We start from the raw sequence: 23,395 nt of genomic DNA on the forward strand, positions 1-23,395 counted from the left end.
ACGCACGGACGGACAGACGGACGGACGGACAGACGCGGGGTATACCATAATACGTCCCGTCATAGACGGGCGTATAAAAATTATAAAGCGTTGCAACGCGAAACGATTGAATAATTTGGAGAGTTCTGTTTTTGTCGTTAAATTTTGTGAAACTACGAAGATTGCTTATATAACGTATAAAATACATCTACTAGTGTAATCGTCGGAATAGCTCAGTAGGCTAAAGCGTTTTTACTTCAGGACTCTGGCAGGACTCCAGGGGTCACTGGTTCGAAACCTGGTCCAGGCAATGTTCTTTTCTTTTTTTAAATTTTATTCTTGATTTTTTACTGGCGCTTTTACGATCCAATGTTTACATTTATCGATATAAAGCATTTAATGAATAAGTTAACAAATGCCAAAATCTGTGAAAAGGCCCCTTTAATACTTACAATTTCACAAAACAAAACTATAAATACCCGTATTCTTTTTTAAAATAAGAATTTAATAAATGATATTTCAAAAATAATAAAACATATAATAATTTGAATATTATTATAAGTGGTGTGGATGCGATAGTGTTATTTTTCATCCGCGATTGAAATTTAGTGTAAGGGGTGCATTGAATCAGTTATAAAACAAAGCCCTAAAATAGCTCAATACATTTCAACTTGAAATGTATTTTTAATTTTCTTTTACATTGAATGAATTTTCGTTTCGTTAACATTGAATGAAAATATTAATAAATTTAAGAATTCAAATTGAAAAAACACCTGCATATTTTGCTAATTGAACTGTCTTTGCATGTACACGTATATTGAAAACTCGTCTGTAGTGATAATGAGCGATACAAATCTAGCATTTGATGATACCTTTATCTACACATTTAATTTATTTAACGCAAGTATTTTATATCCCTATAATGACCAAACGCGATTGCTTGTTTTCATGATGATGTTTCGAACACTGCAGTAACGCACGATCTTTACACATTATAGCAGAGTTTACATGTGCAGGTACCCGTTAAATACGTTAATTGTGTAGCAATAAATGTGTACAATATTTTAAATGTATAGTTATTAAACACTTTATTATTATGTTTAAACTGGCTAAGATATATACTTAATAGTTCCTATCTGTTAATCCATTTCGGACAAATGTCTATTTTTAAATATGTTCAAATATTTTATTAAAGCAACTGTTAAGTTTTTGACTTAATATGTCGAGAGATATCATGGAGGTATCATAAATTATGTTTAATGACCAGACACATGTGGTTTATGGAGAGACCCCATACAGAGTCATACAAGTATAGGTCCCTGGGTTTATGACACACTGTTTTCTTAGTAAATGTCTGGACAGTATCCGATCATATCGAGATAATTGGTTTGTGATAAAGAAAGCGGCAATTAAACACTGGGTTAAAATGCTGAAACAAAGAGTGTCAAAGTTGGTGTGAACAATTAAATAAAAAACATTAACATTTATCAAGAGGATTTAGTTAATCTGTAACAAGGTAAGTTTTTACAGACAAATAGGTTCAAATCAGTTTCGATATGTTGATTACATAAAATCAATCAATTTGTTGTTTGTTTTCGTCCTTATTTGTGTTCGTTCATTGGATTCAATTTAATCTGAAATAATTTCAATTTCTGAGTATTTTTGTTCTTTAAAAGGGTCGCGAATATGTTTGTAACCTTATCACGATGCGCTTCATCAATGCAAACAATAGCACAATGGCCGCAGTTTTGACGGCCAAAATTTGAGCATGCGCAAACGTGACGTCATTATCGGAATCCCCAAAACTTCCTATTAGCAGACGACAAATGTTGATTCTAATTGGATGATTAAAATACACTGTTACTGTTTAAGACATTACCGCAAGTGATCGGTGACTGATTAGATAATTGATTGCACTTTGTTATCGGATTATAAGCAATACACAGTGCACAAACACATGGTCAGCGTGTTTATTCTACGTATGTCTGTCAATAAACCGGGCTGCCGCTCTTATAGATTTATAGTAGCCCGGCGGGCGTCAGCTGGAAAATTTCAGTAGCCCGATGAAAAATTTTGGTAGCCCCCGGGCTCCGGGCAATGGATTTGTCGGACACTGAATAATTCTTTATAATATTTTTCCAAGAACGTGGAAATTGGGAAACGCAATATAATTCTAATTTTATTTTAATTTCATCGTTGGGGTTTTACACCATGGAAATATGTTTTGACAATATTTTGCATGCAAAGCACAATTTCCATGAGGAATACACCCTGTTGCCATCATCAGTCTCTTAAGTTAAGCCACTATTTTATCGTGAAGTACACAGTAGGAACCGATTAGTGTGGCTGGTATAACAATGCCTACAAACTGCAATAAACCACTGAAATCATCGATTGATAGTGACACGGGTCATTCGCGCTCAAATGATGCACACAACCGGTCCCATCTTCAGTACCTTGGGGCCATAAAACGTACAATGTGTACACAATTTCTTGTATTGTGATGATTTTTTATAGTAATGAGAAACTGTTTGGCGAAGCTAGTTTACTACAGCGAAAATATCAGTGAAAAAATAAACGGCCACGAACGTTTCATAGTTTGCATGTTCCCCTATTACTACAGGCACAGACAGTGACAGGGAACCAAAATAAATAATTTCGGATCCTTCTGTTTTTGTCCATGTGTTCAAGCAGAATGATTTGTGGAACATTTTTCGGATCCCTAAAAGTTCGGACATTCTGATCTTTCGAAACAAAATCAACTGTTTTTGTTTTTAAATTCAAAGATGATTTTAAAAGAGTCCTACGGACTCCCCTGACGCAAAAACAAGGAGTCCGAGTCTCATTTTAAGGAGTCTCGGACTCCCGGACTCCGGTTAGTGTCGAACGCTGCTTAGTAGTGCTACATACCCAAGGCAACGCATGTTGTAATATGTATCAAAGTGATACAGAAATTTAAAGTTGAACAAGGGGCATAACCCTTGAAAAAAATGTGTGCATGATAATATTAATTGCACATGAACGACTTCATATATACACGTTTAAATGATTTAAGTTCAAAAAGTTAAGGAGTACTTCTTCGAAAAAGATTGCATCTATAAAGACCAATAGACTGACAGACACACTTTCACAGTTGTCACAGTAAGTGTTTTGACCAATTTTAACTTTTCAATCAAGAAGCAAGTTGGCCATTTATTGGTAAATAATTTCAATTTGAAATAAATTCACTTCAAATACTGTGAGACCTATATTATTTGTCAGACACTAATTTTCAGGGGGTCCTCTCAATCAGGAAATCAAATGTCCAACAAACATTCACATCCGTAGTCATAAATCAGACATTATAAACAAATCCAATAATTTGGGATCAAACAAAAATGCCTGATTTTAATAATGAACAAAAATTTCACGTCAAGGAAAATAAATTAATCTACAGAAAAACAACCTTGGACAAAAAGGAAGATCAAGCAATTTTTTTCTCCACTTGTAAACTGCATAATGCATATTCAATTAATTTAGTTAAATGTGAATATTTTTCTTTTTGTTAAAGCTGTATAAATGTTTTTTTATGCTCTTTACGTAATTAAGCCCAACAAATTTATTTGTCAATGCTACAGTGCTGAATATTTTTTCTTTATGTCAAAGATTTACATGGGTATTAATGCTAATAACATCTTGGCCAGACCAATGCATTCAACTTACCAAATCCTTTCGCGTTTTTCCTTGAGAACTTGTTGGGGCCCGAGGGCGGGAAATCACTGTTACCCTGGTTACTGGTCATGGGACCCTCCATGGTGGGTATACCTGTGGGTTGAGGGGGCATACCTGAAAAGGGAGAAAGACATTGAAGCATTGTTGATACTTGAAATTGGATTATCTTTGGTCATATCATACATAAGCAAGTTAAAATATATGAGTCTCGTTTTGGAAAACGCATGTGCCAGAAGTGTCGTCCCAGATTAGCCTTCGCAGTCTGCACAGGATAATCAGGGACAACACTTTCTGCTTTTATGGTGTCTATTGTTTCATTAAGTTCTTTGTTTACCAAAATCCAGTTAAGACAGAAATAGACGTCCCTGATTAGGCTGTATGGACTGCACAGGCTTATTTAGGACGACACTTTACGCAGATACATTAAACCCAGTTTTCCTAGAACAAGGTATAAATAACGTCTTATGTATATCAGAGCTGTCCCATGGTGCTTGAGGGGGGGAGGGGGGGGGGGAATGATCGCTACTTTGTAAAAACCAGCAGTCCTTTTCTTTAATTAATGTAACAATTAAAATTTCACATGTACGCACACTACCGCATAATGAATTCAATAGTCATATTCAAAAATGGGTCTCGCAATATTTTGTGGTCTCATACGCAGACAGCATAGCTCCAGACCAAACTGTGTAAATAAGCAAACCGGTCTGGAGCTACGCTGGCTGCATACGGTATAAGACCCATTTTCGCATGATGCGTTTTATGTAGACATGTGAAAATCAGACCTGTGCCAGGGAGTTCATGGTCCTTGGGGGGTGGGGCAGTAGGGGTCTCCTCCTTGTCGTCCCCATTCTTGTCCACCCAGCGCTTCTTCACCGGATCCCACACGATCTGTAGGGGTGGAGATAATAAGGGGACATTTATGAACAGGGGGACAAAATGGGCCATTAATGAACACAGGATTGCTCGCAATAATAATAAATCTTTTGAAGACACAGAAATAAGGGGCTATCCATGAACAGGTGTCCCACACATTCTGTAGGACGATATAATGGGCCATTTATGAACAGTAAGGTAAGGGCCATTAATGAATAGGGGTTTCATGACGAAATACTGGGACATCTATGAAACTGGGACAATAAGGGGCCATTTATGAAACAGGGGAAATAAAAGATCATTTGCGGACAGGGTTTGCACACAATTATTCTAAACAAAATATAGAAATCAAGTACAGCTCTATTGATTGCATAGAGAAAGAATTAGGTTCATGAAAAGGTAAAGGGTGTTGGTAAAAAAAAAGCTGGACCAGTCTGGTGATATTTTTTTATCATTCAATCAATTCCTGGAATTTCTGAATCCAAGACATGCCATTTTTTTAAACTAAGGCTATTCATATAAATTGATGTTTGCAAATAAAATTTTAACAGATTTTCACACTTTTGTTTTTGGCCATATCAGAAGGGCAAGAGCACGAACTAACAAGGAGCAGGGTGCAGCATCTTGCAATGTAAATTTAGATCTTTCTCTAAATGTGACACCTGATGAGGCATTCTGTAAATTTATAATCACGTTTCTCTTATGATTGCTATTACATCCCTAAAATTACATAATAATTGCATAAAACAGGTAATGTTCTCAACTAGGTTAACATGAACTTGATGAAATGAAAAAACCCACACGATTTGAGTAAACTAACAGAACTTATACTTATAACTGAACTTTAACAATTATTTCTGACAAAAAAATATTTCTTTAACATACCGAAGAATGTCACACACATTCTTAACATTAAACACAGATAAATGAAAATGCTAGTTACACCTCAGTCTTGAAAATAATTGGCCAATACTTAAAATCCTGACCAATCACAATACTTATTACAGCTCAGTCTTGAAAATAGATTGTCACAATTCACATACCGCAGGCTCCTTGTCATCGGGCAACTTCATCTCATTTTTACGGGAAAACAGGCCTCCTATTTTGGCAAACAGCCCCCCACCCGCTGCTGCTGCGGGCTTCTGCTTTCCTCCGCCCTGTGAAGCAGGAAACATGAGTCGTGTTCTGAGAAAACTGGGCATAATGCATGTGCCTAAAGTGTCGTACCAGATTAGCCTGTGCAGTCTGCACAGGCTAATCAGGGACGACACTTTCCGCCTAAACTTGATTTTCAGTAAGGAGGGACTTCCTTGAACTAAAAATACCATTAAAGTGGAAAGTGTCGTCCCTGATTGGCCTGTGCGGACTGCACAGGCTAATCTGGGACGACACTTTACGCACATGCATTAAGCCCAATTTTCTCAGAACAAGACACATATACAGGCTTGTCAGGCTGTTTTCAGCCAAATGAGCCTCGCTCTGGGAAACTTAGGCTAAATGCATGTGGGTAGTGTCATCCCAGATTAGCCTGTGCAGTTCACACAGGCTATTCAGGGACAACACTATCCGCTTTTATGAAACTTTTTGTTTAATGGGGCTCACTTCTAAATGAAAATGCAGAGTAGGTGGAAAGAGTTGTCCCTAATTAGCCTGTGCCGACTTCATCTGGGACGACACTTGCATTACGCCCAGTTTTGCCAAAACAACATATATATATATCAATTATATTTAAACTGTTACTTTAATTGCCAAACAATTACCAAGAGAGATGCCTAATAATTATTTTTGAATTTGAATGCAAGTTATTTCAACAAAAGGTATATAGGGCCATTATACTTAAATAGTTGCAACTTGACAGGAGATTTAAACAAAAAACAAGAGCTGTGTTTGTGAAACACAATGCACCTTACTGCGCCGCTTTAAAGCCATATATTTGACCTTTGACCTTGAAGGATGACCTTGACCTTTCACCACTCAAAATGTGCAGGTCCATGAGACACACATGCATGCCAAATACAAAGTTGCTTTCTTCAATATTGCAAAAGTTATGACCAAGGTTAAAGTTTTGGGACAGAATGATGGACAGACAAGACAGGCCAAACACAATATACCCCCAATCATTCGATACAGGGGCATAAAAAGACCTTATTCAAAAGAATTTTTGTAATATAACTCAAATCTTATAACATGTTGTAAATAAGTAATGTTAGAAAAGTGCATAACTGTAAGAAGTTGCATGTACCTAGGATTTTATTCAGTTTTGAATAAGGTTTGAGACCATGTCATGGCAATTCTTCACACTCTGCCAATGAAAATATCACAGATCTACAGATTTTGCTATACTCAAGCTAGGATTTAAAAAGGGCAAGTCAACCCTTTGTATAAACTTTAGAGCGTATTTTCCGAATAGAATTGGCTATATTTAACATATTTTAAATAATCAGTTTTTTCATTTTAATTATTATTTATATAATAAATGAAACTAGTTTCACCGTGAAAACTGAGTCAATTGATTAAATTGTCGAATGATATTTGCTGTATAATAATGTGATCAGATCATAAAAAGTGCATGACAGGGGTCTTAGTGGTGAGGTTGGGGCCTTGAGTTGGCAGGGGGCTTCACCCTTCCATTTTGATTTAGGCCCACCTGAAACTTTTTTTTTCTAAAGTAAGCATTCCACTTACCAGGCTCTCATTACCACTATAACTATCCGGCTTCGATTTTGACTGGTTCAAATTTCTGCCCCCAGACGGATGCCTGTCCCGGCCACCACCACCACTTCCATTACTACTCTCAGAAATAGTACGGGGTCGCAACTTCGGGGCAATGATCCTCGTCTGCGCAGGCTGAAGGTCGAATATACTTGGCTGATGTGAGTAGAAATTTCCCGGGTTTTGAGCATCTACGGTATCTTCCTGTTCTTCTTGTGAAATGCTGGAGTTGGAAGCAATGCTGCTGCGTTTTTCAGACTGGTTTGACTGTGACGTGATTGCGGAGTTTTGGCTTTCCCCGAGGTTGACATCTTGTGGGAAACCGGTCAGCTTGTTTTGGCTGTGTGACCAGTGATTGGCATTCTGATTAGGCACTGAAAATGTAAACCATTGTGTAAGTATCCTCTGTTAAGCTTGAGGGAAACAAATTAAATAAATTTTGTTCATTGAATTTCTTGGAATACTACACATTTTCTTCTGAAAACATAAGCGAAGAAATTTTGGGTACTAGCACAGAACAATGTACGGGTTCTCAAATAATTATACGACCACTTGTTTGTACACAAATGTTCAGATTTAAGGAAACTCAAAATTTAAAGCTAATAAATAAATCATTAAATGTTCTTTTGATTATTGAAGTTATATCTGTATGGTTAAATACTTGAAAATATCGACAAAATAAAGTATGACACAAACTTTTCACAGATCAATAATCAATATAAATTATAGATGTTTCCAAACCCTCAACAATCACATATGATTTTGTTGACTGGTATGTGTGGATTACAAACATACCGTATGGCTGAAAGTGGCCAGCAGTCTGATCAAAGCCAGCTGTATTCTGATTGGCTGCCTCAGTCTGTGCTTGATTCTCATTGGTCACCTTGGGCTGTTCCTGCCACTGAGTCTGCCCATAGATGCCTGGAATTCAATTATCTTATGTTGATATGAGAAAAGATAAAATATGGCATAAATGCTGAATGGAACCCATCCATGCAGTTTTTAGATTCAATTAGGTTTTACATTAAAGAAGTGACAGATAATAAGCATTTTGATTCCCAATTTGTATACTGATATAAAGCTGACAGAAATAGTTTTACCTTTATAATAAAGTAAGCATCACTAACAATCTACAATCCCCGAGTCAACTCAAACATTTGATAAGTATACATTAATATATATTCTGAATAAAGTTTATATAGCATGGATTCCCTTTTAACACTTAAAATAAAACCACTAGTTTCTCATGAGTATTCCATACCCTACACCTGTATTTGCTTCTCCTACTCACCCTGCTGGTACTGATGCTGGTTGTCTGCCCCTTGCATCACGTAGCCAGTGGTCTCCCCTGTCTGACCATCTGCAGGGTAGGCCTGTGAGGGGTCGTAGTGCTGGATATACTGACCTTCTGTGGTCTACAGGAAGAAAATGAGTCTGTCAGTCAACTAGATTTCAATGTCTTTAGCCGCTCTCTGGGCTTAATGCATGTGCGTAAAGTGTCACCCCAGAGTAGCACAGTCCGCACAGGCTAATCTGGGGTGGCACTTTCTGTCTCATTTTGGTTAAGAAAACTTCCATTTACGGAAAAATCTATAAAAGTTAAGTTTGTCCCTGATAAGCCTGATAAGCGGACTGCACAGGCTAATCTGGGACAACACCTAAAGCTCATGCATTAAGCCCAGTTTTCCCAGACTCCAGCTCATATATGCGATTACAAACTCACCTGGTAAGCCTGGGCCTCATAGGCCCCGTGGGCGTACTGTGGATCCTGAGTGTATGCACCCACCATTGTGTTACCCACGTAGGTCGCCTCCTGGAACAGTACAGGTATAAACTCATGATACAGAATGGACTAGAAAAATAACGTCTAAAATAAGTGATTGACAAACACAGTTTAAGCATTATATTCTACATAATTCCCTCGTGCACAAGTGACAGTCTGTTTAAAGGTCCAAATTGTAATGCCAAATACCAAAATCAGAAATGAAAAAATCTGTTTTTAATGGATTAATTTAATTGTCGTTAAATGAAAATATATTATCCAACTTGTTGATTAATAAATTTAATTTATTGTCTGATATCTGCACTATTAAAACACAAAATTAAGTGTCTATAATACCAATTATATAAAGTCAATAACTAAATTGTTGTCATTACATTTCCACAAAATACAGATTTCAAAACATTAAAATTCCAGATTATGTAGGGCACTCTAAAACACTATGTGAAAGTGAATATGTTCACATGAGCCCTCCCACCCGCTACTGTTACTGGCACTACAACCGTACCTGTGAAATGGTGTGTTCCCCACCCTTCATGTACATGCCCCCATAAGCCCTGCCTTACATTGTTACTTGCACTACAACCCTACCTGTGGATTGGTGTGTTCCCCACCCTTCATGTACATGCCCCCATAAGCCCTGCTCTACACTGTTACTGGTACTCCTACCCTACCTGTGAAATGGTGTGTTCCCCACCCTGGATGTACATGCCCCCCCAGCCCTGCCCTACACTGTTACTTCAACCCTACCTGTGAAATGGTGTGTTCCCCACCCTGGATGTACATGCCCCCCCAGCCCTGCCCTACAATGTTACTGGTACTCCTACCCTACCCGTGAAATGGTGTGTTCCCCAGCCTGCATGTACATGCCCCCCTAAGCCCTGCTCTACACTGTTACTGGTACTCCTACCCTACCTGTGAAATGGTGTGTTCCCCACCCTGGATGTACATGCCCAACTAAGCCCTGCTCTACACTGTTACTGGTACTCCTACCCTACCTGTGAAATGGTGTGTTCCCCACCCTGCATGTACATGCCCAACTAAGCCCTGCTCTACACTGTTACTGGTACTCCTACCCTACCTGTGAAATGGTGTGTTCTCCAGCCTGCATGTACATGCCCCCCCCCCAAGCCCTGCTCTAAACTGTTACTGGTACTCCTACCCTATTTGTGAAATGGTGTGTTCCCCAGCCTGCATGTACATGCCCCCCTAAGCCCTGCTCTTCACTGTTACTGGTACTCCTACCCTACCTGTGAAATGGTGTGTTACCCAGCCTGCATGTACATGCCCCCCTAAGCCCTGCTCTACACTGTTACTGGTACCCCTACCCTACCTGTGAAATGGTGTGTTCCCCAGCCTGCATGTACATGCCCCCCCCCAGCCCTGCCCTACACTGGTACTTCAACCCTACCTGACATACATGCCATAAATTTTCAGACCAATTCCGGGACACTGAGCTGAATTTTCTGGGACTTTTGCCGATTTTCCGGGACATGTATACATATAGCGATATATATTGACATATATTCATTTTTGTTACGCATTTTTTATCACAGCGTAATTTGCTAAGTTCGAAAGCCTTTCCGAAATATACTAGATCTACTAACGACTAATTAAACATAACTACTTCCATTACTAGATAAAAGCCACGTGTTTTTTGTGTTAGAAAAGAGCACCAAATTACTTAAGTGTACATGTCACATCATCTGCATGAAGCGTGTGGGCGTATCCATGGCCGCATTAAAACTTTGTAGTGCATTTGTTACTATTTAAAGTGATGAAATAACGTCCAATCGGGGCGTTTTTTTCCACTGAACATGCGTAAATCGCCTGACGTGATGTTCATGTTTTTATACAACACAAAATGCTCCGTGCTTTTTATAGAGACAAAGGATAAAGCTCTGTTGATTTGACGCTAGAATTTCTTAATGACATGTAAGCATTAAAATTCGGAAGCTCGTTTCGGATTACAAATTGAATAATGCTCATTTGAGAATCGTACGAAACATGTACAGTAGTGCGTAATTAATTCAACAAACTGCCATAAAATCACACGCTTATGAAAATAACGTCACTCGTTGTCTGCATGGTACAGGTATGACTGCTTACGAGTGTTGTCGCTAATTCAAAACGTGCGCCAACAAACTGCTGACATGTAGCGTAGTCCTATTCTGGTAGGCACTGCCATGGAGACGCTGCGGATTAGTGGGAACATAGATTCGAGGTGCAGTTAAGCCCAAGATCAGAAGGTACATGCATCTATGGATTTTGTAAAATCTGGGACATTCGACAGATTTCCGGGACTGCGGGACACGTTCTTTATTTCCGGGACAATCCCAGACAATCCGGGACGTATGGCATGTATGCTACCTGAGGAATGGTGTGTTCCCCACCCTGCATGTACATGCCCCCCCCCCCCTTGCTCTACACTGTTACTGGTACTCCTACCCTACCTGAGGAATAGCGTGTTCCCCACCCTTCATGTACATGCCCCCCCTTGCTCTACACTGTTACTGGTACTCCTACCCTACCTGAGGAATGGTGTGTTACCCACCCTGCATGTACATGCCCCCCCTTGCTCTTCACTGTTACTGGTACTCCTACCCTACCTGAGGAATGGTGTGTTCCCCACCCTGCATGTACATGCCCCCCTTGCTCTACATTGTAACTGGTACTCCTACCCTACCTGAGGAATGGCGTGTTCCCCACCCTGCATGGACATGCCCCCCCCCCCCAGCTCGGCTCTACACTGTTACTGGTACCACTACCCTACCTGAGGAATGGCGTGTTCTCTAGCCTGCATGTACATGCCCCCCCCCCCTGCTCTACACTGTTACTGGTACCCCTACCCTACCTGAGGAATGGCGTGTTCTCCAGCCTGCATGTACATGCCAACCTCTCCACTCTCACTGCTTGCCGTGGTGCGACCTCCAAAATAGGCGGGGGTTGCTGCCCCTGACTGGGGCTGTATTGCACCTTCCTGGAAATTATTATTATATGAGCATCATTTTGGGAAAACTGGGATTCATGCATGTGCACAAAGTGTGCAGTCTGCACAGATTAATAAAGGTTAACACTTTCCGCCTTGACTGGAATTCTGATTAGAAAATACTTCCTTGACCCTTTAAACGAACAATTCCATGACCACGGAACGTGTTGTCCTTGATTTATTATGGGACCACACTGCATAAAAATAAATTTAGCCCAGTTTTCCAAGAACGAGACTCAATTTGTAAGCAAACCAAATTTTCAATGTTTCAATTGTGTATTTGAGGCACACATTTGTTTACATATGACTTTGTCATTGATTCTGACAGCAAATATGAGCTCTGAAGTCAATCAAAATCGAGGCATTTAACTGCAGTTGTAGATTCAATTTCAACTTTCTTGAAAAAAAACAAGTAAAATACTTTAGCAGTTAGGTTTATGTTGATTTCTTGTATATGTGATCAAAATAGTAACATGAATACATACTTTAGAATATTTAAAACAGGTTCTTAGGTAGATCTTTCACAAAGACACTAAGCATTTTTACCCCCCCCCCGAATACCAATGCCAGATTGGCTCCAAAAGCAATCGACTTACAAATTTGCCTCACTCATGCAAAGTGTGTACATTCGGCTATTTTAAGAGTTTTTATGAAGAACAAGTTGTAGCAAGATATAATGTTTTTAGCCAAATGTGTAAATTTTAAGCAATTGGCTAATTTGGCGAATCACAGTTTCTGCTCACCTCAAATTGCACGAGAGTAGCATGCAATGCCCTCAGCCACTCTGGGTCCTGAACGTCCTCCTCCTCCTCCATACGTGGGTCACTGAACTTCAACTGGCTTGACAGCTGTAACATAGGGACAAACTTGTATGTCAATGCTTTTTTTCGTTCTTACAGAATGGTTGAAGTTCAAAATTTTCGAGAAATCGGTACCTCAAATTTTCAACATTTTGACAAGTTTGCGACTAAAATCTTCAAAAAAATTAAGGGTTTGCGGTATCTCTTTTAAAAAAATTGAAAAGTTTGCGCCGTTTTTCCAAATTTGGAGCAAAAAGCCGACTCACTAAGATTGGAAAAAAAGCCCTGCACGTTCCAGGCAATAAAACAAAAAATGTAAAATTTCTTTAAACAAGACTCCAAGCATGAGCAATATTTAAGGGGAAAAACATCAAACACAATTGTTCTTCTCAATATCAATCTCAAACACATAGAATATGGTTTAGATGATGGTTGCCTGAGTAGAGCCTAAAACAAATTTAAAAAAAAAAATTCATTTTAATTATTAAATACTTACCTGTTATCGTATGCTTATACTTTCCAAGGGGAAATAACTCATCCGGAATTTTAACTGGGAATCCGCCACCTCAATACCGTAATACAGGCCAGGTTAAACATAGTGCAATGCAACCTAGCCAAAAATCGGTAACCAACCCTCAATATTCTTTCAATATATATACAAAAATATTAATCGAATAGCGGGGTGGGAGGTGGGACTTACCGATAACAGGTAAGTATTTAATAATTAAAATGAATTTTATTTTAAAAATTTGTTTTAATGTCATAAATACTGACCTGTTATCGTATGCTGATTTTGCAGCTGCGGTGGGAAGGTTCGTATATATTTTCCCAACACAGTAGAACCCATAAACAGGGTTATCAGCTAATGATATCAAGTAATCTTCGTTTAAACGGTATTAATTATGACTTCTCGGACAGAGTAATATGTCTATGTCGTAAAGAAGACACTACCGTTAGTGAAACCACAACAAGCCCAAACGTATACAAATTGTATTGTTGGCACTTCAGAAAACGAAGATAAAAAGGTGGTCGGATTCCTCCAGTAAACAGCTTAGAGCACGTCAAAAAGTGGGGTGTGATTAATATATGCCCACAAAACAGACAGAGCTCTTAATTCATGCGGTCAGATCCTAAAAAGGAATGAATCCTTAGATAGGATAAGATTAACTTTCCTTAGTCGAGGTCTAACCCCGAGAAATAGAAGCCGCAGACACATCTCCCCCCCCCCTTTTTGGGGGAAATGAAGAGTGTCTTTGAGAACCTCGAATGGACTTCTGACTAACACTGCTGAGATAGAACTTCAAAGCCCTGATTGCCCAAAGAAGTTTATCCTCATCTTCATGACTACCAGTTTAAGAAAACTTGGAAACTTGAAGGTAGAAGCCATATAGAGGACTTGATATTAAGCAAGGAATCCTGGCTGACACAACAAAGTGAAAACGACAATAGATCCAACTGGAATTGGTCGTATTCAACAGAAAAAGCATGAATTTCACTTCTCCGTATGGTAAAAGCCATAATAAGAAGGAAAACCGTCTTAAAATTATATTGGAACTGTTAATAAGCCTGATGAAAAAGGTTCATAGGGAGCTCATTAAGCATCCCAACATGTTACACAAGTCAAAACCGCTTAAGAAGGTAAAGGAACGAAAAACATAGTGTTGACGTTCCATAGTTTGGATCAGTTCCAAAATAGGTAAGACAGCACAGAGTTGCTATGACTTACACAAAACAAGGTATACGAAAGCATAATCTCTATCCTTTGATGAAGAAAAGAACAAATTTCTTATCATCAAGAAAAAGATGAGAAAAACCTCTATGTATCTAGCAGAGTGATTAAGGTAATAACTATGCTCTCAATTACCCAGTAAAAAAATGAATTTCCATAGAACCTTTATACAGTTCTGATGGAATTATCCTTGCACAAGTAACAAGGATTGAAACTCTAACAGAAAAACGTTCTTCTGTAGAGATAACTAAAAGTTATTAATGGCCAGACATGAAGTGGCACATGTTTGGATCAGTAAAAATATGTCTCAGTGAGATATGATATTTGACCTGTGAAGAAGTTTCCTGAAAATAATTGTACAGGAGACTTAAAAGGTCGTAGAACCATAATCCCATGGTTCATTAAGTATATTTCATGAAATTATGGCAAAAACTCAGTTATTGCAAAAACTCACCAAGAAGGCAAGATATTCCAGTTTATGTCAATGGACGAATGTATAACAATCGCACACACTGCTGGATCGATTTCTGTGAACTGCATTGTTGACGTTGTTCAGCATACCGGTATACACTGCGATATACGATCGCATAACGCTAATAACTAGCGTTTGATGATAAACAACATTCTTTGATATACTATGTACACCATGCAACTCGTCTGCAACTTCACTGCCGCGCATGCGCAATTACATTATTGAACCCAACGGAAAAATAATTCGAAAGAAAGAACTGCAGGACAAAAACGTCCAACAGGGCGTTGAGACGAACTGGTATGAGAAAGACGATAGGGAAAATTTGTTGTTCTTGCAAAGAACGAATAAGTTCCTGATTTCCAGTTACAAGGAGTGATAATATGATCACCTCCGTGTCTGTAAGTAAACCACGACCGATGTGTGATAGTTGAAACCATCACAAAGGAATCGTGAAAATGTGTTGTAAATGAAAAACAGCTAAAAAGAATTTTCGCTTTTCAAGATGTAGATGTGCAGGTGATATTCGTTAGGATACCACATAATTGAGAAAATCAAGATACGTTGTTCTATGTGATCGTCCATAACCTTATCTGCTCACATCTGTATAAGATGTAAGGAAGGTTGTGGTAGAATAAACTATATTCTTGCCAAGATAATCTTCTAGTCTAGACACCACTGAATAGTGGTAAATAATGACAAAAAGATGGAAATCTGTGTCATTAAATAATCCCGAGATTAATATAATTATCTTAAAAATAAAGCTGAAACGGACGTAAGAAAAGACGTCTCAGCAGAAGGACCGGTGACCGGACCGGTATATACTGACCAGTGACCGGAACCATTTGTCAAGGATGGGTGGGCAAAGAAACCACGGCAAGCCGAACTTTCCCACTCCAAACACACTTGAAAATTGGTAGAATAGGACAGTGTTTAACACTTTATAAGTTTATGACCTATCTACAGAATATAGCCTCTTCTTGAACCAATAACAGGCGCCTTTAAAATCCTGGATAATACAGATCGGGAAGTCATCGATTTGCGAAGTACGGAAATATGATTGATAGTGGTACCTCCGGAATCGGAGGTGTGATGGCAGAAAAAGGTGAAAACCCTAGGGGTAACCTTAAGCGGGTCCACGCTTGCCGGTAGAATGCATGGAAGTCTTAAATTCTGACTTGATTAATCCATTTACTTCAAGACTTCTAACCGGGACGAATTCCGAAAGGAATACGACCAGTTATAGGAAGACGGCCTGTTATGGCCAGAAGTGTAATAGAAGAATAACTTTAAGATGAGGTCCCTCCAGATCCTAGGATCTAAGATCTGAGTTCAATAGGTCCTAAGCCATCTACAAGACTGTAGCCGCTATGCGGTCAATCTGATAGGCAATCCTATGTATCAGAACTCTTGTTGATTCCAGTACATGTAGCTTGAAAATATGCACTGCCGTAGGAGCAATAGAAAAGCAGAAGTCGATACAAATGTCGTCTTGCTAATCCTGCTAGCGTCATTAATGTGTCCCAACTGTTCCGTGACACTGACTGCAAAGTCTGTAGCCGACAGGTAAAGGCGGTTAAAACAATTCATCCTTCGGGTCTCGAACATAAATTAATAGAGGTCAACTAGTAATGTTCGACCTCAATGCTAGTCTCCGAGCCCACTTCAGCCGATCTATCTGCAAGACCAGTAGTCTGCATGTAGCCGGTTGAGATGGAAGTACAAATAACAGATATAGCATAATTTGATAACCGTCGCCAGTAGAACATCAGTATTGAAAAACACAAAAAGTCATGTAGATTGTTGAATCCATAAAATATAGTATTCAATACAATCATAGCCAGGGGTATACAACTATGTAATGTAGACGATACCCGTGATACTAAAAATTGACCGATGAAAACACAGCGGAATACCGGTAATTGGTAAGTGGTGACCGAACCGGACCGGTCAATGACCGGTAACTGTAGCCCGGTGAACGGACCAGTCATAATATGACCGGTGACGTTACCAGTTAAAGACCGAAAAATGGTGGAATCCATATGGTCTGTTATCAATGTCAAGCACTGCTCGGAAAAGAAGATCATGCCAAAAAAATCCAATCCGATGGCGATGAGACATCACTTATTCTGACCGGTGATCAGTGATCGGTGATATGACCGATGAATGGTGACCGATGTCCGGTGATCGGGACCGGTATAATATAACTGCGTCAGAATGGAAATATCTGGTGCAGAAGAATGACCATCCACGAAGTCATCTGATAATGTTAACCGGAAAACAACGGTAGATTATCAGTATTAATAGGCATAAGTGTCCTTGTAGTCGTAGTGGAGAAAAGAACAGCTTATCCCGAAGCCTGAATGTTAAACGAACTAGTGTTCGTATACAACTACGGCTCGGTGACTGCAACATGTGTGGATGCCATAAGAAGAACCATCACACGTGGAATGGAGACATGATATTCCTAAAGGAATAAAATGGAGAACGTCGATATGACCAGTAGGTTCATTAACGCCTACGTGAGAAGTGGCGACATCCATATAACTTCGATGCCGAAATATTGTTCGGCTACGCTGGAAATATTGTCTTCTACAATATTGTCTCCTTGAGCATTGACATGATCGCTTACGAGCGTATCAACGCCGAGAACTGCTCAATGAAGGAGAGGTATGTTCGATAACTATCCAGTGGTGCTCAATGCAGTCCGCTGATGTCTACGTGAAGGTTGACGACGTCCTCGTTTTCTGCGATGTCGAGATCTGGATCGGCCGAGATGTGGATCGGCTGCGATGAGACCGAGATCTTCTAGAATAACGTCTCCGTGAGTGACGACGTGATCCCTTACGAGAGCCGTGACGATGAGAACTGCTTGACGAAGAAGAGCGTGTCCGATGTCTAATCCTTGATGAAGACGATGTATTCAACGAAGAATAGGAGAATAATTCAATGAAGAAGACCGAGTTCTTCTTCTTGACCGGTGACTGGTGTTATCGGTGGCAGGCCTAACTGATGACTGTTGACCGGTGACCGGAGCGGTGATCAATGACCGGACCGGACCGTTGACATGACCGGACCGGTGACATGACCGGACCGGTGACATGACCGGTGACCGGACCGGTGACATGACTGGTGACCGGACCGGACCGGTGACCGGACCGGACCGGTGATCAATGACCGGACCGGTGACTGGACCGGTGACATGACCGGTGACCGGACCGGACCGGTGACATGACCGGTGACGGGACCGGACCGGTGACATGACCGGTGACCGGACCGGACCGGTGACCGGACCGGTGATCAATGACCGGACCGGACCGGTGATCAATGACCGGACCGGTGACATGACCGGACCGGTGACGGGACCGGACCGGTGACATGACCGGTGACCGGACCGGACCGGTGACATGACCGGTGACCGGACCGGCCGGTCAGACGTCGATCAATGGTCCGTGATCAACGTCCCCGGTGACGTACCGGTCATATCATGACCAGTGTTGTCACCGGATAATGACCGTATGGCGGATGCCAAATGGTCCGGCATTGGTCGATGTCCTTGACCAATGCCATCGGGCAAAGACCGGCTGACGGGTGTCGCCATATGGTCTGATGTTGACCGACTGTCTAAGAGACTTAGCATAGTACGGTCGCGATCGTGCCCGATACCCGGTGACTGATACTGCAACTATCATCCATGATCTGCGAAGTCACCGGGTATTTATCCACTCTTGTTTCTGCGACCATCATGTAGTCGAATATATGAAAAACAAGAGCAAAGCATATTCAACCATAAACTGGTCACAGACCAGATTATCATACGGCACATAAAATCATTATTTGACCATAATGAAAATTATAATAATACTGCCGTAGATTATAAATTAAACAAAAGTTTAATTCAAAACAGATGAAAAATAAAATGACGATCAATTAGATTGTCATACGGAACGTTAAAATCATTATTGCACACAATGGCAAATGATAAACAATCTGTCAATAGAAGAACACGCTTTGCACGATCTCGTAACACATTAGAAGAACATGCTTTGCACGTTCTAGCAATGTATTAGAAGAGCACGTTTTGCACGTGGTCGTTCGCGCCTGAAAACACCCAGCATGGTAGAAATAAACCATTGTTCGATAAAAACAAGCATGGCTTACCTTTTACAAATGAAACAAAATCCATTAAATCCACACAAATTAATCCGAATGAGAAATAAAAAGATAAATAACACAATTTATCTATTCAAAACCCCAATCAACCAAGTGAAAAACAATATTTTAATTCAGAGCCGTAAAAGACACGTATACACCTGGTTGATCCGGAAAGAATATTGAGGGTTGGTAACCGATTTTTGGCTAGGTTGCATTGCACTATGTTTAACCTGGCCTGTATTACGGTATTGAGGTGGCGGATTCCCAGTTAAAATTCCGGATGAGTTATTTCCCCTTGGAAAGTATAAGCATACGATAACAGGTCAGTATTTATTACATTAAAATGACACTATTAAGCTTAATAAGCAAGCTAAAGCAATTTTTTCTAGTAATGGTATTTTCGTTTTTAGGTTATCACTAAAAAGCTTTGCGGACACGGCAATGGTTTGACGGCATTTTTATTGCCATGTCTGCTGTACGCAACATACTCACACTCTTCCTGTGTTAGCTGGTTTACCAGTACTAAAGTGCACATACTTATGCCAGTAACTGACAACTGCCGTAATTGAATCAGAGGTAAGTGGGGGACAACCAGCGTGAACTTACATCAAAGATGAGTTTGACTAGAGTGTGAGGGAAGTAGGCAGGACTGGTGTTGATCTGTCTGGCTATCACTTCACAGTATTGCAGGGCCTGGAAAGAGGGAAATACAACTTAATTTGTCATTTTGGCGTGCCATCGTGTTGGCTACCTAAATACCGGCCAACACGCCAGAACGATATGGCAGAAAACATCCGCCTTAGGTTTCTAATTACATTAAAAAATACAAATGATCATCGCTCTGTAAAAACATGGTGCAATTCATTTGCATAAAGTGCTGTCCCAGATTAGACTGCGCAGTCCACATAGGCTAATCAGGAACGTAACTTTCAGCTTGTATTGTATTTTTAGGTTAAACAAAGTCTCTTCGTACAGATAATTCAGTTTATGAGATTGCGTCCCTAAATAGAACAATATTAAGTTAGATGTGTTCTAAGAAAACTGGGCTTAATTCATGTGCTTAAAGTGTCATCCCAGATTATCCTGTATAGTCTGCACAGGCAAATCACGGCAACACGTTTTGCAGCAATGGGATTTTTCTTTAGAAAAGACTGCCTTCTATTGAACAATTCCATGAAACCCAAAAGTGTCACCCCTCATAGACCTATGCTAACTGCACAGGCTAATCTGGGATGACAATTTAAGCTCATGCATTGAGCCCAGTTTTAACAGAAAGAGACTCGCATAAGTCATCCCATACATGCACTGTAATATGCCTTAAGTTTTTCATACATGCATTTCCCTTTATATTTTGTGTTAAATTACCAAGTTGATAAATAATATCTCAAACAAGGACAGATTCATGCGCTTCAACATACACGAAAAGAACAGTTTTTTATATTGAAAATAACAATAGATTTATGAATGTTACGCAAGTTAATTTTATCAAAACGCAAATAAGTACAACAAAATTTGGGAGTCATTGATAACCAACACATTTTCACCACTCACCTCTTGAGCATATCCGTAATCAGCCAGTCTGGAAGCATACAGGTACTTGTACGTCTGAAAGATACAACAATACAAATATTCCGACTTTTTTTTCTAATACAGTTAAAGTTCTGTTTTTGAGTAACAAATGCATTTAAGTTCTTATTAAAATTATGATCTCTTTATTACAGCAACCACTTTTGGCTCCAGATTAAAGTTCTTTAATTCTTGGTAATTCTCAAATTCATAAACTAATGTTTTGTGTTGTTTTTTAAATTCCTTGATTGTTTTCATCCAAAATAGCATTTTGACAAATATTGACATTGACTTTTGACAAGCATCTTCAATTTATTAGACTTTCACATTTGTTGCCAAAAACCCCAAAGAAAACAGGAGTCTGACAACAACAACAAAACAGAAAACAAACCTGGAAGCTTATAAAAGCCATTAGCACATTGCCAATACCAAACCCAGTTCCCTTAAAAAAATGTTTTCATGAGAACAAAGAACAGAAATCGGTCAACAACAACATAACTGAGAACAAACCTGGAAACTTATCAGAGCCATGAGCACATTGCCAAGGGCCAGGGCGTACTCATATATCTCTGTACACTGAATGGCCTCGTTGTTGGCAAAGAGTTCCAGCGGCAGACCGTGACTAGAGCCGATGAGCACGATCTTGGATGACTTGCGTGCATACGTGCCGAAGCCTACTCGCGACATCAGGTAGCAGAAGTGGCTCGCGTGCAGGAATCCCCTTGATGCTGCGGTAAAGAATGGACAGTGAGTATGTGAGATGCAATGTGCAAAAATGGGTCTTATGTCATATGCAGCCAGGGTAGCTCCAGGCCAGCATGCCCAGTCTGGTTAGGAGCTACCTGCCGGCTGCAGTCATGCATGGTTCCTTGGTCTCGTTAACGGACAGCTTAGCTCCTGACCAGACTGTGAAAATGCGCAGGCTGTGCTTGATTTAAATTGCCGCATATAGAAAAGGCATAAGACCTATTTTCGCATGACGCAGGAAGTATGTGCATGATGAGAACTCTTGAAGAATTCAAGAAGCTAACCATGTTTGTAGATTTAATCAATTTATGTACATAATTGGGAATGTGCATGCCTATAAAGAGAAATATCAATGATTTTCTTGTTTTTAACTAAATATTTAAATACAAAATTACAATCAGAATATTGATACAGTATCTGGTATTTGGATATCTTTATAATCAATAACTACCCTGATCAACTTATACTTTTTTTAAAACACATTTGTTTAATTTTCAAATTGGAACAATCAATACCATAAAAACACACATACAACATTTGATAACAAAAGCATCGCTTTGCGTGTGCAGACCACTCATCTATTTTTCTTTTTAAAGGTGAAGGGACCTATCTTAATTTCAGCAAAGAACTATTGGTAAATTTATTTTTAAATCAAAAGGTAGGAAATCCGACCAGGGTTCCCAGCTTTTTGTATGAGCAAAATTCCCTGATTTTTTCCTGATGGAAAATAAAAATTCCAGAATCATAATTTCGACCCATTTCTTGTTTTAGACACCCTCAATAAATAGCAGTTGCAGACATAACTAAGCTACATGTATACTACAAAGCCTCCATTGCCATGCAGAGTAATCGTTTAGCTGTTTTAATTGTATGGACTTCCATACACATGTCGGGAAAGTCTGACCAAACAAAATTCCCTGACTTTTCCCTGACTGGAAAAAGTGAGTCTTTTTCCAGGTTTTCCCTGATTTCCAGGTTGGCTGGGAACCCTGCCGACCGAATAAACACAACAAAGTTACTCCAATACCCCTCCTCCTTGCATTGGTCGCCGTGGCGTAGTGGATATGGTGTCCGCCGAGCAATCAGGAGGTTACGGGTGCAAACCCCAATGGGAGCATTGCTTCTATCTCCCACAAAGACGCCAAGTACTGGTTATAGTCCCATGACACACACTCGAGAGCATTTCAATAAGCCAAAGGCTTTCTATGCAATCTAGCTAAAATAAATAGTTTTTAAATAATGATAGAGGTCATCTTCATACGTGGAATTTTCGCATTACCTAGGGTGTCACCGAGTGTGGTGATGGACTTGCGGTCGAGCTCTGTCTTAGTGGTCTGATTTGAGAGGATCATGGCCAGATGGGGGCGCCAGTCTCCCCACCTCTCCTCCGTCACACACTGGAATGAAATATGAGCCTTGTTGTTGGAAAACTGGGTTTAACGCATGTGTGTAAGTGACGTCCCAGATTAGCCTGTGCAATCCACACAGGCTAATAAGGGAGGAAACTTTCTGCTTTTATGGAATTTTTTGTTTAAAGAAAATCTCTTTCAAACGAAATCAAGTTTTAGCACACACAAAATTACCCCTGATTAGCCTGTGCGTACTACATAGGCTAATCTGGGACGACACTTAGCATATTATCATTAAGCCCAGTTTTCCGAAAATGAGGCTCTTATAGAAACTTTAAAGGCTTAAGAAATTGGAACCAATAACATATGGAAAAACTAATCTAATATGACTAAGATATATATCACTCTTGATAATTTCAAAACAAGAACCACGGAGCACTTAATAACGGAAAAACATGTACCCTTTTTAAATTAGCTCGAAAGACATGCCTTAAAACAATCAAACCTATTCTTTGTAAATTTAGTAAGTCAACAAT

At 39.7% G+C, this 23,395-nt stretch overlaps 1 protein-coding gene across 7 annotated transcripts in view; it reads right to left on the reverse strand.

Annotated features, from left to right (window-relative positions):
• LOC127857912 (uncharacterized) overlaps positions 1-23,395 on the reverse strand; it is a 351,976-nt gene that overhangs the window by 304,006 nt on the left and 24,575 nt on the right. For all 7 annotated transcript variants that reach the window (XR_008038675.1, XM_052394657.1, XM_052394656.1 and 4 more), the window contains 13 exons: positions 22,790-22,907; positions 21,274-21,491; positions 20,749-20,802; positions 19,804-19,890; positions 12,788-12,892; positions 11,910-12,035; positions 8,999-9,088; positions 8,567-8,690; positions 8,071-8,196; positions 7,249-7,649; positions 5,607-5,720; positions 4,473-4,578; positions 3,682-3,804 (listed from right to left, as the gene is read on the reverse strand). Coding sequence is in view for 6 of the 7 variants with exons in the window: in XM_052394657.1 (XP_052250617.1) it covers positions 3,682-3,804; positions 4,473-4,578; positions 5,607-5,720; positions 7,249-7,649; positions 8,071-8,196; positions 8,567-8,690; positions 8,999-9,088; positions 11,910-12,035; positions 12,788-12,892; positions 19,804-19,890; positions 20,749-20,802; positions 21,274-21,491; positions 22,790-22,907 (1,792 nt within the window). In the remaining variant the exon portion in view is untranslated. The remainder of the gene's footprint in view (positions 1-3,681; positions 3,805-4,472; positions 4,579-5,606; positions 5,721-7,248; positions 7,650-8,070; positions 8,197-8,566; positions 8,691-8,998; positions 9,089-11,909; positions 12,036-12,787; positions 12,893-19,803; positions 19,891-20,748; positions 20,803-21,273; positions 21,492-22,789; positions 22,908-23,395) is intronic.

This window comes from Dreissena polymorpha, chromosome 14 (genome assembly GCF_020536995.1).
Source record: "Dreissena polymorpha isolate Duluth1 chromosome 14, UMN_Dpol_1.0, whole genome shotgun sequence".
Classification (NCBI taxonomy): Eukaryota; Metazoa; Mollusca; class Bivalvia; order Myida; family Dreissenidae; genus Dreissena; species Dreissena polymorpha.